The sequence below is a fragment of the Nuphar pumila genome, chromosome 17, assembly GCF_984573655.1.
Source record: "Nuphar pumila chromosome 17, dmNupPumi1.hap1.1, whole genome shotgun sequence".
Taxonomy (NCBI): domain Eukaryota; kingdom Viridiplantae; phylum Streptophyta; class Magnoliopsida; order Nymphaeales; family Nymphaeaceae; genus Nuphar; species Nuphar pumila.
In genome coordinates, this window is record NC_143265.1 from 64,460,579 (window position 1) to 64,478,391 (window position 17,813).

Consider the following 17,813-nt stretch of genomic DNA (forward strand, 5'->3'; position numbering starts at 1 on the left):
TTTAATGAACTTGTTAAAATTTGGAGCTCTAAAAGGATGATTCTTCCTACTGAAATGTCTAACTTCCTTTCACTTGCTTACTTAAATCATTGATCATTCATGCAATAAATCACCCTCAACTGCATCCAACTTTGACACATAAGTCCTCTCAAAGATAGGCCTTCTCAAGACGCAAGTTGTTATGCTTCTTTATGCAGGAGCAATGTCTATTCTATTGTTTGGCTTCCTAGTTCACCCTTAATTTCCAGCTGCTTGTCATCTGTCGATCTTATAAAGCTGATCTTGCAGATTTTATGTCCTATTTAGAAGCAATAGTATATGACCTTCCCATGCATTAGATACTTCAATACTCTTAACTATTTCAAATCATGCTCAAAATCTTTACTGCCAGCTCCAGACACAAATCTAGAAGGGTTTAAAATTTTTGTTTCTGTTTTGCTAGCATGCTCCCCATGAAATGGTCATCCATTGCTTTGGGTGCTCCACCATTCTTTAGTGCCTGCTCCAGATACAAAAAAGCCACAAGAAGAAATCAATGCCATTAAAACTATGCTTAGCGCCAATAAAGACCTTCACTGGCGCTAACGTAGCGCCAAAAAAACGTGTTGTCCATTAAACATTTATTGGGGCTAATGCATAGCTGCAATGAATGTGTTTTTTTACTGGTGCTAAAATAGCACTAGAAAAAAGCATTTTCTAACGCTAAAATAACGACAGAAAAATTGATTTTATGGTGCTATTTTAGAGTTAATTTTTTTTCTAGTGTTAATATAGCGCCAGTAAAAACCCATTCACTGGTGCTAAAATAGTGCCAATAAAATTTTATTTACTGGCGCATTAACAGCATGCGCCAACAAAAGTGGAAAATAAAAAGTATTATAATATAGTAGTATACTAAAATAAGTAGGTAGAAATGCTAAAACCCAGCAGGTTATCATAAAAATGATACCCTCAAACATTTAAAGCAAATTCCAAACAAAAACCAAACAATTCCAAATGCAAAACAAATGAAGCTCGTCAAACAGAGGAAATTCAGAAAAAGGTCACCACAAAAGCAAAAGAACCAAAGACTTAAGCAATTGTCGTCACGATTCAAAGTTCAGACCCAAATGTCCAACTCTTAAAACTTTCAATCCCAAATAAACCATACTCAAAGCTTGAATCAGTATCAGAAAATTTTCAGAATGAGAGAAAAATTCAGAGAACCATGAGGATAATGAAAAATAAATCTTCAGAAAGATAAAATCGCTAACCTGAAAACAACCGGGCAGTAATTCTTCCATCTAAACTCCACTGGACTGATGTGGAGAAGTGATCTTCGATACCTCTGGTGGAAATTTGTTCCAGACCCTCTCCTTCGGATCAAAATCCACTAGCCTCAGCTCCTGCATAGGTGATGCTGATGATTTTCCCACCAAATACCTACATCAAGAATAAGAAATAAAAATCAAAACAATCAATTTATTTACAACATTGACAAATCTTCTCCCCAAGAAAATCACAACAGGACAATGAAGAAACCGCAACTTAAAACAAAAAATCAGCATTTAACCAAGAATCTGCAAAAGTGAAGAACAAACAATTGCCGCAATCAAAAGATAATACCCCAAACCACCATTTATATTTGTAAAAGGTCAACCTTGGTAATGAGAGAGAGGGAGAGAGAGGTGGTGGCGGTCTTTTAAATCTTTGTCTTTTTACTAGCGCTAAGCAAAATAACGCCAGTGAAAGAGGAAGAGCCTGCAAAAAAAAAAACGTTTTTTTTTAAATGCTGAATTACTGAGAATTTTTTTTTTCTGAAGCACTTCTTTGTTGTGCTAGAAAACATTATTTATGGTGACACTTTTTATGTTCACGAGAAAAAACCCTTTTTTGTTGGTGCTAAGCAAAATGGCGCTAGTGAAAGAGGAAGAGCCCCCCAAACAAGAAAAAATATTTTTTTTAAATGCCAAATTATTGACATACTTTTTATGTGCACTAAAAAAACTCTTTTTTTCTGGCACACTTTTTTGTTGCGTTAGAAAAAAAATATTTATATTAGCGAACTTTTTTATGTGCACCAGAAAAAACCTTTTTTTACTAGCACTAAGCAAAATAATGCCAATGAAAGAGAAGAGCCCATCAAAGAAAAAAAATCAGATTTTTTTTAAATATCAAAATACTGGGAAAAACTTTTTTATGCACTTCTTTGTTGTGCCAGAAAAAATATTTATACTGGTGCACTTTTTATGTGTACCAAAAAAAGTTTATAAAACTAGCATAGTACAGTTTGCAGTTTGCACCACTGTAACTCACTTTTGCACTGACGCTATGTAATATTGTATCAGTGAATATTCTCTTGGTAGGTCAGGGGAAACGCACCACTAAAGGAGTTTTTTTGTTGTAGTGGACATATCCCTCACTCTAACTCAAGGCATCACCTGCCCGTTGGGCATGCTTGTGGTCAATACCAATAGTAATCACCTGAACCTAAGGGATGATAGCACTATTTCATGAAAGTGTTTTGGATGAGGCGTGTTTCAACATAAAAAAAGCTTCCCCGCACTGCTTGCATTCTACCTTCATAGAGGGTGTCTCTCATACCAAGTGCATGCGCCATATACCTAAGGGTGTCATCCTGTGGGGTTTACCGGACCCGACCTGGACCAAACACTATAGGGTACAGGTATGGTGATAAATAAGAAGACCTGATTAAGACTGGGGTCTAGACCCGAAGGTCCGGTTAATACATGGATCTGAGTATAGTTTTTGAAAATTTATACCAGACCCGGGCCTGACCTGAGTTTCGATTAAGACCCACAAATTTTCAATGTAAAATGATAAAAAAATATTATTTTACCGGGTATGGTCCGGGTCTGGTTCATGTAGTTCTTATCGGGTCTGAGTATGGTTTCTCTTATAATGGACCCAATTAGACTTGGATCCAGATCCAATACCATACCCAAAAATTGAGTCCAAGCCTGATTCCACCTGGGTCCGAACCAAACCACACACCTACATATACCCAATACACCAACACATTCATACCATGACTATTTAATGGTTTGCGACCCTCCAATAGACCATGTTACTTTGATAATATTTTGTAAAAAGGACCTTGGTCGTTAAGAAGCAAGTGTCCAAAATCTCCCACTCTAATATCATTGATCATGAGCTGACTTGTTAATAGATGCAATGAGTTTGTGTGCCCATCTTGTGCAAGCTTGAAGGAACAAATTACTTTCCATATAGTTTAACAATCCCATACTTGTATTTCCTTATGCCCCAATTGAAAAATGGGTGGGTGGTACTGAGCATGGGCGCTACCAGCCGACCATATTTCGGCTGGTGGCTGGCTGGAAAACAGCCAGATATCCAATGTTTTCTTTTTTTTTTTAAATTACTTTGAGTTTAAAAAAAATAAAAAATCTAGTTATTCAAGTTTTGGTCATCCAGATTCCAAACATTATCGACACCAAGTTTTGACAAACTAGGTCACCAAAAACTAGGTTCTAAGGCAAAATAAAGTTTTTCAAAAACTTGGTTTTGCCTCGTGTCATCCAAACATGGCCAAGTTTATAACTTCTATATAATTTGCTATTTTTAAAATTCAATCCTTGAGTTTATATAACTTTTACATAGATTACCATTTTGAAGTTCAAATTTACTACATTAATGTTCAAATTATTACTTAATCAAAGATATAAATTTCTTTTTTTTATATTTATGAAAAAGCATGATCATTCAGTTTGCAAACCATATCTGTAAGGGAGTTTGTTGGGTGAGATTTTAAACTATGTTCTTTTAATATTTTAAAAATATTTTTTGAAAACAAAAGATTCTTTTTCATGGAACTTTAGAAAATATCTTATTTTAAAACTCGTCTACGCAGTTGGAAGTTAGAGCCATTACCCACCAAATAGCAAGGTATAACTCTGACAAGGTTGAGATTTCTTGTAGGAATGACCTCTCTAGGCCTATTGTGGTGGACCCACCTAAGCTCAAATAAGAGAAGAACAAGTGTGTAAGTTAGTTACAATATGGGAAAACAAATTCCCAAAAAAATAATAAAGAAAAAAGGAGAAAGAATACTTACTCGGGCTACTCGAGCCTTATACCCCCTTGCTGGGAAATTTTAGTCTCCTTACTCCCACTGCGGTTGAAAAATCTAACAGAGTATCGCTACTCTAACTAGATATTCCTTATGAAAATGGACTTTCTCAAGTAGGAAAAAACTCTGCTTATGATAGGAAAAGTAAATTCCTAAGTAACTAAATTTGAAACTTGGTGATCTTCCCACATAGAAGAAAGAAAACACTAAGGGCACGTTTGGAAGTGAAACAATCTCATAGGAAAAAAAATTTAGATATGAGAAGTCTCTTATGAAAACTTCTCTATATGATTTTTTTTTCTGGTTTGCGTCACATGAGAAAAAATATGATAAATGTGATAATATCGTGCACCCAATTATTCAAACTCAAATTGTTTGTTGAGACATCCGTAAACAATTGGTGGGCAACAACCCCTTTTTTCTCCATCGTCCTAATTAGATAGACAATATTATAAGCTCAGTGGCAGCAAAGATTTAATGGTCTAATAAGCTCGGCCTATACTTCACTATTGATCGAGTTGAAGCAGTTCAAGTATAACCATCAATGAAGATACAATTTCAGTCACCGCAGGCAGAACGTGTAATTGCAGAACCCTTGGTGAGCAACAACAAACCGTTAAGCAATTCATGGATAAGAGGGCCAACGAAACCCAATCTTCGTGCAAGTTCCCCACCACACTACATATTGGTGAAAATGAACTGTTACTGCAAGAGAGAGAGAGAACTGAAAATAGAGTAGATGAAGATGGAGGAAGGCAGCAAAATGGATGATGGAATGAGACGCTTTGATGGTGAGGGATTGCCATCATTCAAAAAGGAAAATTTGGATGGGAAAAATTCCTCCACCTACCTATAAAAAAATCATTGTTTTTTAGTAAATCTTTTCTTTAAAAAAGTTTCTCTCATTTGGAACATATGAAAATTTTTCTTTCCTACTATTTTCCTGGTTCCAAATGTGACCCAAGTAAAAAAAAGGAAACTAGCCTAGGAAAGTTGCCTGTTAAAAACATAAACTTTCTCCCAAACTTGGACAAAGCCGATTGGGAATCTAGCATAGGAAATATTCTACCTAGGAAAGCTTAGGAAAACTACCTAGGAGAACTACTTAACTGAGAGGGATTACGAAATTACCTTAGGGGCCTCTCCCTGAAGCGAAGGAAATATTCTAGCATAGCAAAATTTTTTCTTGACCAAACCTTGCATCGAGATCTAAATGTGGAGTAGGCTAAATGTGCAGTAGGCACTCATGAGAAAAAGATCTATATTCAACCAACTGGGGCTCTGCGTGGTTGGTAGGAGCTGTTAGTGCACGTCTCCTTGCAGTGAGACTTTGTAGGTTCAAACCCCAATGGTATGTTTAATAGTAACTGGTGGGAGTCTGCCTAACCCCAGCTTACCTTTCAAAAAAAAGAAGATCTATATTCAAGTTCAGTCAAACATCTAAACATTAGTTTGGATTCAGCGTGAATCCAAATTCTAGTCTATGTTTGATGCACATATTACTCACATGAAGCAAGCACTTATACTAAAGCTTGTCAAAACTGGATTCTACTTTTTAGTGATGCAATTCTATTTATGTACTAAAGGTGCGATCATACCAGCACTAAAGCACCAGATCACATTAGAACTCCGAAGTTAAGCGTGCTTGGGCGAGAGTAGTACTGGGATGGGTGACCTCCTGAGAAGTCCTCGTGTTGCACTCTCTTTAGCCGACCCCAATTGTTTGGGGATGAAGGCATAGTTGTTGTTGTAATTCTATCTATGTACAAAAGGAAGTCTAAAGAATATAGGTCTAGAGAAAGGCCCTTTTCCAGCCAAGATAATCAAGAATGCGGGAATACCTATGAAATGAAACTCCACTCATTCTGTGTTCCTCGTTGAGTAGGAATTCGGTTGAAATGATATTCATATTCTATTAGATAACCTAGATTTAGGGCTATTTGCAGCATGTCCAAGATAGGTCATGGTTAAGCTCCATTATGCCTAAACCAAACATAAGTTTCTCACCAGGGTGATTTGATGTTTAGTTCATTCATGGTGAGAAAGGGGGGAAAAGTGATGCGCGTTGAGCAATTTTCTGTGAAAATATATTACACGAAATAAACAAGACCTTAACCTCAAACTACAATGGATGAAGTTGTTTTTGGTTTAATCATTCCTTCAAAAATAGTCCAGTTTATGCCCCAAAGTAGTCCAATGAGTAAACTCATGCTAAACCCAATATCCTTGACCTCAACATTTAAAACGACATTAATGATAGCTAAATTCCCATAAAAAGTTGGAAATTTTCATATTTCCGTTTTATCAACAAAATATCACAAAAAATAAGTAAATTAAAAAGTATATTTTAAAAAAGAAACAAAAATAAAATTTATATAAAAAATAAATTGAACGATTCCTTCATGAAAGTAGCCGATCAAAACATACATATCTTGATAAAAACTGGATATTTATGTTCTACTAAAAATCTGACAATATTTTAAAAAATATCGTGATATTTTGGGGTTTAAAATGTTGACTTCTATATCGTCGATATTTGTCACCGCGTCTTACTAATGCAACCATTCGTGTGTACAAATTCAACGCACGAACATCAACCAAAGGTGAGAAAGGAACAAGTGAGTCGAACACATATTTTTTTATTATTCATACATACATGAAAAAGTATATAGTGGTTCTGTGCCATTATACCACACTGTGGTACATTTTTTTTTTTATAAATTTAGCCACCAAATGGTAAATCTAACCATACACGTGTTTAACATAGTTTACTTAATATATTAGAATGTTTTATCATGTCTAATACATTATAGAATTCTATTGTTGAGATGGTGAAGAAAGATTTACTACAATTGTTTGTATGCATAAACAACTTATCAAAATATTTTCTCTTTATTTTTTTTTTTGTTTTGGTAAGTTTGACCTGTAGATATGGTCTGCACGGTCTGTTTTGTGAGGATTGACATTTGGATCATTGGATTCTGAAGTGTGAGCAAGTTTTTCTAACGATCCAAGAATTTACGGTCATAAACATTTCAAAAAATTTCGACTTACAAAACCATATTTTTTCATAGGAAACCGCAGGGCAGGGTAGATTTTTAACAATTAAAAATAAACATTTTATAATCTGTTAAAATTTTTACAATACAAAAGGTTGGATATTCATCTCAAAACATCTCGACCAAAAGCATGTTTTCTAGTGAGAAAAAGGATGATCAACACATTCAAAGAGTCCAAGTAAGCCCACAGAGCTTTAGGCTGCCAGGACAATGATTGTTAGTAGGGCAAGCAGAGTCAGCGCGGCTAGGTCGGATAGTTTTTCTGTGGAAATATAAAAAATATAGATAACACATGCAACCATAATTTTGTACGAGATAGTGCATGCATGCTCATGTATGTACATGTTGTAAGCCAATCTAAGCTCTGCATATGCTGACAGATAGCAGGAGAAATTGTAGCACCAGATGAACCAAAGGATTGGGATCCTAAGAACTCAATAACATGGCTTGTGTTCTCCAACTTGAAAGGTGTGATTTTCCAGGCAACAAATGGTGGCTTCATCCAGCAAGATCAACAAGAAAACGTAATTGTCTCTCTAGCTCTTTAACAAGCTTTGATTTACTTTGAATGAGCCATGGACGGGTCCTATGGCACCTTTGAAGTTTGAACCTTGGACCGGCACAATCGTAGAACAGTTATCATTGGATCAGCCGTTATATTCAATCCCCACCGCACATCTCACTTGGAAAACGTAGATGGGCCCATGACATCTCCATCAAATGAGATGTGCTTTGGGGATATCACCAAGGAATAGGTTGCGTACAGTATGACCTGATCTGCTTTCCTACGTGGGTAGCCCTGGCTTAGGGAAGTAGGTGTAGACATGGGGTTTGGCAGTGTGGACCTGGGTCATCCCTGTTTGATCCCAGTGGACAATTGGGCCTGAGAGATGGCCTAACCCGCGGACAGCCCAACTCAACTCTTATCAGCTCAAGCAAGCCTAGATGTTTATTGGTCTCAAGCCCAAGACCTAGGCCCATGTATATGAAATTGTACTTGGCATAACCCTAATCCAACTCAAACCCAGGTAGCTTTTTTACCCATTATAAATTTGATCCATTGATATTTGTTTAGCCAATTAGAGAGTGACTTCATGCTCAAAGCGGCCTCAATCATGTTTTGGTTTCAGAAATTGAGGATGTTCAAGCCGACATCCCACGCTATAGATCCCCATGCATATGCCATATCCCCATGTACCAAAGCAAACTTGAGAAAAAAAGAAAGAAAGAAGATAATCCTAAGTGAAACATCCACCCCATTCATCCAAAAGGGGAGAGGGCTTGAATCTGGATCCCGGTGAAAAGCAGAGATCTGCACTCTAGCATTAGTCTTTCTCTACCAAGAAATAATCAATCAAGTAAACTAACATGTTTAACCCAGATGTGATGATCCAGATCTAGTCATAATCAAGATGTAGTTATTGAATTTGGTATACTTCTAGGTTGTCCAAATTACTCATGATCTAGACCTTTACATATTTTTTTGGTCTATCAGTTTTTGTTAATGAATCCAGGTCATCTGTGAAGTAGTAGAGGTCCTAGAAGAATAACAATGCAACTTTGCTATTTTGTCTGAGATGAGTACAGGCAACTTGGCACTGGCATATTCATGATTTTCCCTCTTTGTTTTGTAAACCAAATTAATTCAAAACTTTCTTATTATTAAATTTTGATTTCTCGTCCCTTTGAGTTGCAACACAGCTTTAATTTCAATGAGTCAAATCAATTTCCATCAATTTATTACATGTAACATCTACTCAATAACAGTTTAGAATATTTTGGGTAGGATTATATATATTAAAAGTTTTTTGTTTGTTATTCATTAGATTTTCAAACTTCTTGAACTTTTTTGTTGATCAGACCTTAAAGATATGATTTATAATCATTATTTAGTAGAAAACAAGTTTTGGATCGTGCAATCAACATACATGTAGGTTTTTTAAGACCTTTAAAAATCAATGGCTTACAATGTATCAAAATTTTATGATTTAAAAGTCCTATTTCTATGTCCAAAAAACATGACCCTAAGCATGATTCCTATCAAATAAACTATGTTGAATACATCTACAAGGTCTAATTAAGAAGATGCAACACTTCTAGTATGTAGGAATAGGTGCTCCCAGAACAAGAAGCATCTCTCTCTCTCTCTCTCTCTCTCTAGCTCTCTCTAGAGAGAGAGAGATGCTAACCACCCAGCTAATCGGGCTTTTGAATGATTTTTTTGATATTTTACTTAAATATGACCGTAACAATATGTTCAGCATGATCGATTTACTAGAGAACAATACTTGGATAGCATTTTTTTGATAAAAAACATGATTTTTAAAAGTCTTGAATATTTAAACAAATCTTTAACCATTGATTTTTTAAACCTTATAAAAATCTACCTGTGTATTAGAATCGATCCAAGAGTTGATTCCTATAAAGTCAAGCATGTAGAATGCATCTTTATGGTCATATTTAAGAAAAACATAAAGAAACCCTTTAAAAAGCTCTGTTAGCTAAAAAACTGGTTAGCAGCTACCATCTTATATATACACCTTATAAAAATGATTATAAAAAGTACTACTTATAAAATAATTACATTTCTTTAAAAAAGATACAAAATTGAGAGGATAGTTTTTTTTTTTTTTATGATGAACTCTCGTTGAGAACAGGATTAAACGGCACCTCATATTCGGTGGGAGTCAAAACTGAAATGAAGAGGTTGGCATCTTCTCTCCTGACCCACTGCCACTTAGGCGACTATAGCTGGTGTGAGTGGCACTGCCATTTTAGAAGAATTAAGAGTTGAGGATTGCGAAGCAGGTTATATGTTCCCCCTCCGAACAGGGGAGTTAGCTACATCTCATGTTCAGGGGTCCCAAAGAGCACCACGTATGTAAGCATGTGCGTCTAGTATCCTCATGTTTGTCAGCATTAATTAGCGTTGGAGTTTGATGCGATTGCAAAGACTTAAGTACCCTCTCCTCCATTGGTGCAAAAAAAAATGATGATTTTTGAAAAGGAGTGGTTGTAAAGACTTAAGTGCTCCGAAGATGACTATTTAAGACCTAGTCTCTGCACTGCAGGATTATCCGAGAAAAAAATCTCCCCTGGAGGAGGCCATGAACATCAACCCTCTCACTCTCTCTCTCCCTTCTATTTCTGCTTTTGTGCACATCCAACAGAAGATCCTACATTGCTCCATCAAGCACCGAATGACCTGCACATTGACTGTTGTGGAGCCTGATTCAGAGTTTTTACCCTTACAAAAGGAAGGTTTGGGGGCTCATCCCAGCGTGGGTAGCATCATTCAACTAAATGAGTTGTAGATCCTGATTCAGAGTTTTTACCCTTACAGGAGAGGGGTCTGGGGGCTCCTCCCAGCGTGGGTAGCATCATTCAACTTGAAGAGTTGTGGAGTCTGATTCAGAGTTTTTACCCTTACAGAAAGGGGGGTCTAAGGGCTCCTCCCAGCGTGGGTAGCATCATTCAACTTGATGAGTTGTGGAACTTGATTTAGAGTTTTTGCTCTTATAGGAGGAGGGTTTGGGGGCTCCTCCCAACGTGGGTAGCATGGTTCAACTTTATTCGTTGTGGAGCCTGATTTAGAGTTTTTGCCCTTATAGAAGAAGGGTTTGGGGGCTCCTCCCAGCGTGGGTAGCATCGTTCAACTTGATTAGTTGTGGAGCCTGATTTAGATTTTTTGCCCTTACAAGAGAAGGGTTTGGGGGCTCCTCCCAGCGTGGGTATCATCGTTCAACTTGATTCGTTGTGGAGCCTGATTTAGAGTTTTTGCCCTTACAGGAGGTGGGTCTGGGGGCTCCCCCCCGGCACGGGTCCCAGGTGTCGTGGTGAGAAAGACATATGTTTGTTCCAAGCAAGGTTGAAAGAAATCAATGGAAAATCCAACAAGGAGCATGCTAGAATCAAGATGTGGATGTCAAGCGAGAATGGTGTTGTGCAACTCAAATAACACAAAATAATAAGGGTCTAGTTTTTAGTTAAAATGAGAAATGAAATGACAATAGAAATTGATTAAAATTTACAAGAATAAACTAGACTCAATAACAAAGACACCACTTTTTATGGATTTGGAATATGACCTCCGGTTAGGGAGATATGACCCTGACAAGTTTGTCCTAATTCGGGTAGCGATTTGCTTACTGAATAACACTACAAATTGCTATAGCGATTTGTGGAAGACACTACAAATCGCTATAGTGAGATCCAAAAACACTATAAATTGCTATAGTGATTTGCGGAAGACACTACAAATCGCTATAATGAGATCCAAAAACACTATAAATCGCTATAGCGATTTGCAGGAGACACTACAAATCGCTATAATGACATCCAAAAATATTATAAATCGCTATAGCGATTTGCGGAAGACACTACAAATCACTATAGTGAGATCCAAAAACACTATAAATCGCTATAGCGATTTGCGGAAGACACTACAAATCGTTGTTGAAAAGCCGAATAACACTATAAATCATTGTGGGGCTCGTTGGAGACCCGAAAATACTACAAATCGTTGTAGGAAAACCCGATAATACTACAAATCGATGTTGGAAGGCCAAAAAAAAAAATTGGTCCGAAGGGCGTTGCCCCCCGAGCCCCCGCCAGAGGCGGCCCCCCTGGACCCCCGCCCGCTGACCGCGCAGCGGGATCCGCATCGGGGGGGAGCCCCTGGACCCCCCTCCTGTAAGGGCAAAAACTCTAAATCAGGCTCCACAACTCATCAAGTTGAATGATGTTACCCACGCTGGGAGGAGCCCCCAAACCCCCTCATGTAAGGGCAAAAACTATGAATCAAGCTCTACAACTCATCAAGTTGAACGATGCTACAATCAGTGTGCAGGTCAGTCGGTGTTTGATGGAGCAATGTAGGATCGTCTGTTGGATGTGCACAGAAGTAGAGAGAGAAGGGAGAGAGAGTGAGAGGGTTGATGTTCATGGCCTTCTCCAGGGAGAACTCTTTGCCTCCCTTGATTTCTTTTCTAGAGAGAGAGGGTTTTACAGTGTTTTACGGAGAAAGAAGAAGAAGAGTTTGAAGAGTCAACATCATCCTTGACTTTCTGGATGGAGGACATGTTTATCCTTTTTTTGAACTGTTTGTTTTTTCTTTTTTGAATAAAGGAGATTTTTGTCATTTTCTCAAACCATCACTTTATGAGAAGAATAGCAAGAAAGAGTATTGAAGTCTTTGAAACCACACCAGACTCCAATGCTTAGTGATGTTAACATACACGGGAATACAAGCCCCATGTACTTGTATATGTGGTGCTCATTCAATGCCCCGAACACAGACTTGGGATAGGTGAGTCATCGGGGGTGGGGGACATACACCACCCTTCATGAGGATTGAGACCAAGATAATAAACATAAGGTGTACTTTCGACAATCCACATGTGGATACATTAAACCTACGAATGAGCACCCTTCATCTGTAATACTCTTACAAAATTACCAAGTGCGTGATATTCTCTTTTTGTCCTTTCTATGTAACACAAATAGTTGAAACATTTTCGCTATTTTCAAAATAGTTGAAACATTTTCGCTACCACCACCCTACGTACTGTTATGTTTTTTTCTTTGGAAAATTTTCATTTAGGGGCCAACCTATGTCCACTAATTCCAAATATATATGGGCCACACATTTTTGAAATTCCAAGTATACTTTTTTAGAAAACTGTCAAACAAGGATCTGCATTTAGTATTGTCCTTTAAATCATAAGTCAAATTAAAACAGTCACACAGTCACCTGCGTCATTAAAAGTTCAGTGTTTACTTTTTCATTTTTTTAAAGGAATATGTTTTAGTTTTAAAAGGACAATAAAAAAAAACCAAAAATGTGCGTCCCATGTTTGGAATTAGGGGAAAAAGGTTGGCCCTAAATGGAGTTTTCTCTTTTCTTTACAGGGGTTCAGATTGCATTGAAATCAATGACAACAGTTCAATAAAAAAAATGACAACAGAAAAAGTAAACAAATTATTGTTCAGAAAACAAGGATACCGAAGTAACAAAAGAAAACCCTCTCACTGAATCAATGGACCAAATGTGAAACCTTCGCTGTATAAATCGAATAAATGAGCCAACGTGATTTGAGGGTTACCTCTCTCTCTCTCTCTCTGAATCTAAAGAGAGAAAACCAGAAGCCCCCACCAACAAAAGGAAAAGAGAAAATAAGCAAGTATTGGTTTTAGGGTTCCCAATTTTCTAATCCTATTTTGCATAGGTTGTGTTTGGATCAGCCTTTTTTAGCGTTTGGAATTATGGGCAGGGTCAAGGTTCAGATTAAAAAAATTGAGAATAGTACCAATCGACAAGTCACTTTCTCAAAAAGGAGAAATGGGTTGATAAAAAAAGCTTACGAGCTCTCCATCCTTTGCGATATCGATATTGTCCTTATCATGTTCTCACCCTCCGGTCGGCTCAGTCATTTCTCTGGCAAGAAAAGGTCATCTCACCCTCATCCATAGCTTCAATTCTTATTATAATTAACGTTACCATCTCAAATTTTAGTTAGATTTTTCTTTGTTTTATCAGAATTGAAGATGTCTTAGCTCGCTATCTTAACTTGCCTGAACAAGAGAGAGGAGGGTATGACCATCACCAAATGATTAATTATATTTTTAATGCATTTTCAAATTGTTTTACTCTACTTGAATTTTGTTTAATGTGTATCTATTGATTAATTGAGACATTTATTTCTGGAATTTTTTGCAGAACAATTAAAAATTCAGAGGTAAGAAAACTGTGGTACTACACTTTCAAAACCCTAATAATTTCTTTCAGTATTTGTTTGTTATTCTTTAATCTTTATCCTATTTCTGGAAATTATGATTGGAGTTGTGAGTTGAAAATATTGATAATTGTTGATTGTTTGCCTGTATGAAAATATTGCATTTTGATGCAGTTGGTACTCAGAGCAATAAAAAAATTGAGGTGTGAAAGTGATCCTACTTCGCATCTTACCAGGTATTTCAAATTTTGTCTTTTCTTTAGGTATAAAATTTGCACTTTTGTGAAGGAAAGATGCACGTACTCATGTGCAAGACCAGCTTTGAAAAATTAACAATGTTATCTTTGATTTCATCCTTCAAATTTTTTGATTTTCCATTTTTTTAAGCAGCCAAGGAAGTGTTAATGCCAACATAGAGGTAAATATACATTTATATTTCTTTTCAATTTCATGGTTAAAAAACCTGTTATTACTTAAATAATTTCGAAATTTAGAATTAGTTTTTTCTCTGATTTATTAGGAGCTTCAACAAGAAATTGCAAGATATCAACAACAAGTTCATGCTGCTGAAAGGAGACTAAGGTATCTTAAATTAATCAATTCTATTTAAATTTTATTTCAGTGCATGAGAGAGAGATTTTGTTTTCATAAATTTGTAAATTGTGAAATGCATATGCAGATATTTCGAGCCAGACATTTCAGAAATAATGTCATTGGCGGAGCTAGAATGCTACGAGAAATTTCTTCTCGATTTGACTGGTCATTGCGCACAACGCTTGGTAAGACTTCTACCAAATTCACTGTCCAATTTTTCTTTAAAAAATTCACTGTCCAATTTATTAACTTGTTTAAATATGTGATTTCCCAATTCTTCAATAATATACCCATGCATTTTGAACAACGTTCATCATGAGAAGGGGATTTTGAACATTACTCATCTCCATCATGCAATAAATTAACAAGTTAAGAACGTATGAATTGTGAGATGACATCTACATTTTCTTTGTATTACAAGCATTTGACATTTGAAAGTTGATGCAGATATACTTGGAAGCGCAAGAGGGAATGCAAACCTCCTATGAGAATCAAACAGATTGGTTGCATCAGAACACTCAAATCCCAGTTCAAACATTTCTTCAATCAGACCCCTTGATGTCTTTGACGTACAATCCTGCCCTGCACCACCTCTCTCTCTCTCCACCTCCACACACACATACACGTGCATGCATGCCTGCGCGCGCACACACACACTCATGGAAACCAAATTTTATTGTATACTTAAGTAGTTTATGAGGAGCATTTCTATTCTAGTGGAGCAAAAAATAATCAGGAATATGAGAATTAATGGAATGGTTTTAGAAATAGGGCCATAGAGCACCCAATATCTCTCAATATTATGGATAAGATACTGGGATCAAACAAGGAATATAAGAGTAACTTAGTACCTTAGATTCTATACCACGATGATACTCAAATTTACTACTCTGTCGTGTCTCAGCCTTTATATATTATTCGTAATGAGAAGTTACACCACAATTGCATGCCAGAATTGTTTTAGCTGTGCCCATGACAGTGCAGATTTCATGTGTTAATAATGACAAATAGCAATCAATCTATATAAAATGTGAGTAAATAAACATGAGAAAATGAATAAAATTACAAATCAGAGTTTATTGGGTTGTTAATGCAATGTTAATACAGTAACGGTATGATACTGTAAGAATATTAATTAATGCCGAAAATCCATGACTAGCAGCAGTTCTAAGCAATGCCGCCGTTTGGGCGCTCTGGATATTTCACAATTCCTAATGTAGTTTACATTTTTCTTCATCCCCGCTTGCACATTAGTGGGCTTCCTGTTGATAAAATCCTTGAGGTTCCCCCACATATGGAGAGTAGTCCCAGCTTCTACTTTTTTTTTTTAATGAAAGGCAAGCTGGGGTTAGATCGACCCCCACCAGTTCCACAACATACCATTGGGTTTTGAACTGGCAACGTCCGAACACATGGTGACACACTAACAGCTCCTACCAAACAAGCAGAGCACCCGGCCGTTGGTATCCAGCTTCTACCTTGCAGCAAGGGAGACCCCTGGGTTTTAAACTCAAGACATCCTGTCAACTTGGCGACATTCACAAGTTAACCCTATCAGATGAGTGGAGCCCTCTTGTGGGATCACAATTCCCATTGTAGCGGCTCTTCCTTTTATATATCGTTTACCTATATCAATTTGGGGAATTAACCACAGGTGGATATGCTTTCAAAATAACTTGGCTAAGATAGCTGTAAATATGAACATCAAGACTACGAATAGCAGCCACATGCCAATACATTATGCATTGTTTTTTCCTCCTTTTATAGCAATGAACATAACGCAAAACACCTGATTTGACTGACATATAAGCTTAGATAGGTGTATTTAATAGGTTTATTGGATCATATCAGTTTGGGGTGATCCAGTTCCTAGTAAAACTCAGGCCCAGTTTGTGTATTACTAACCTAGATCAACATGAGACAGGTATGTCATTTAACTCTTTTCACTATTGTAACCTATTGTTCATGTACAGTCAGGAATAATAATGTGGGCTTCGATCCAAACAATAAAGACAGCCTCTTAACTAGGTTGAAATGCATAAAACAGATCCACACTTTGTTTCAAAGTCTCTATCTCTCACTTTTCTTTTGTTTTTGACTATGTGCGAAGGGAGCACACGCAAGGTTTACCGGATCACATGGTCCATACATCCATCTACGACGCACTCTCTCATGCTGGGGTGGTACCATCCATGGAGCAGCACATCATTGACTGCCCTCCTTCATTGAAATGTGACAGACAGTTGGAGAGCAGCACCATCTTCCCCGACATAAACCGGGTCCCCTTGCCCGTTTGGCAGAAGCACTACACATCACCACAGCTCATTCCGACGCTGGTGCCTACCTCCTTCCCCCTCATGCAGGTCACCTCAATTCCTCCAACATCTCCAAAGCACTGGCTACATGCAATAAATTGCAACTAGAAGAGCTTAATAACTCTCTCTCTCTCTCTCTCTATATATATATATATATATATATATCTGGGTGGGGGGCTAGTTAATAAGTTGGTCCGGGTGTTTAGTTATCTGAGTAATGGACTGGGCCTAGAACTTGGCTACTAAGCTAAGGGACATCTCATTTCAACTTGTCCCAAACGGGCTACCTGATTCACACTATACAACCCAAGCAGGTTCACAGCTAGGTTTGAGAAATTGTCTCTAGCAGAACCAATAGACATGCATTTCTTTGTCTGAATCCCCACAAAATGAGCGTCAGCAAACCTGGATCATATTGGTTGCGTTGTTGACCAGCAGACCACACATTAGAAGAGTACATTTTTCTTATAGAAGCCCACTGATCACCCTACGTAGCATCCCTCACCTGGTTTGTGAACAAGTGTGCTACACATATAATTTGGAGATAATATCTTTTTTTTAATGAATTTGGTGATAATATCATACTTGTATTATGTGTGGCAGCATGGGATGAGCGAGCAGGAGCTGCAGGGAGTCATGCCACAGCAGCAGGAGGAGGCAACAACTGGTCTTTCAAGCCTAGCTAGTAATACAGAGAAAGCCACGTATGATGACCGCGTGGCAGATTTGAACATCGAGTGATGTTTTATGAACTTTTGATAGTTGTGTCCGCAGATCATTGTATACTTTGCTAAAACCTTAGCATCTTGACTTAGTATTAGGGAACTAGAGAGTAATCAGAATCGACATACCGGCATATCTTATTTTAATACGTATGTTACATCATGTGATGATATCAATGGTGGGGAAGAACAAGCAGAGAAAATTGATACTGTTCAACTAAAACAAGTTGTTGCATTTTCCCTCGATCTCTCTGCCTCAATGAACTCAGAAATAAGTGGGTTTGGTGCCATGCTGAAGG

The 17,813-nt window shown here is 37.3% G+C and overlaps 1 protein-coding gene and 1 non-coding gene across 2 annotated transcripts; both read left to right on the plus strand.

Moving 5' to 3' along the window:
• The first annotated feature begins 5,674 nt into the window (after positions 1–5,674).
• Positions 5,675–5,793, plus strand: LOC149812058 (5S ribosomal RNA). The gene has a single exon (XR_016428670.1). It is a non-coding gene; the product is annotated as a 5S ribosomal RNA (ribosomal RNA).
• A 1,566-nt stretch (positions 5,794–7,359) lies between these two features.
• LOC149812059 (agamous-like MADS-box protein AGL104) lies at positions 7,360–17,533 on the plus strand. Its single transcript, XM_089992966.1, has 7 exons — positions 7,360–7,383; positions 7,530–7,673; positions 14,404–14,465; positions 14,563–14,662; positions 14,925–14,980; positions 16,588–16,840; positions 17,396–17,533. Exons 1-7 carry the CDS (start codon positions 7,360–7,362, stop codon positions 17,531–17,533), a joined length of 777 nt encoding a protein of 258 aa, XP_089849092.1.
• The last annotated feature ends 280 nt before the right edge of the window (positions 17,534–17,813 follow it).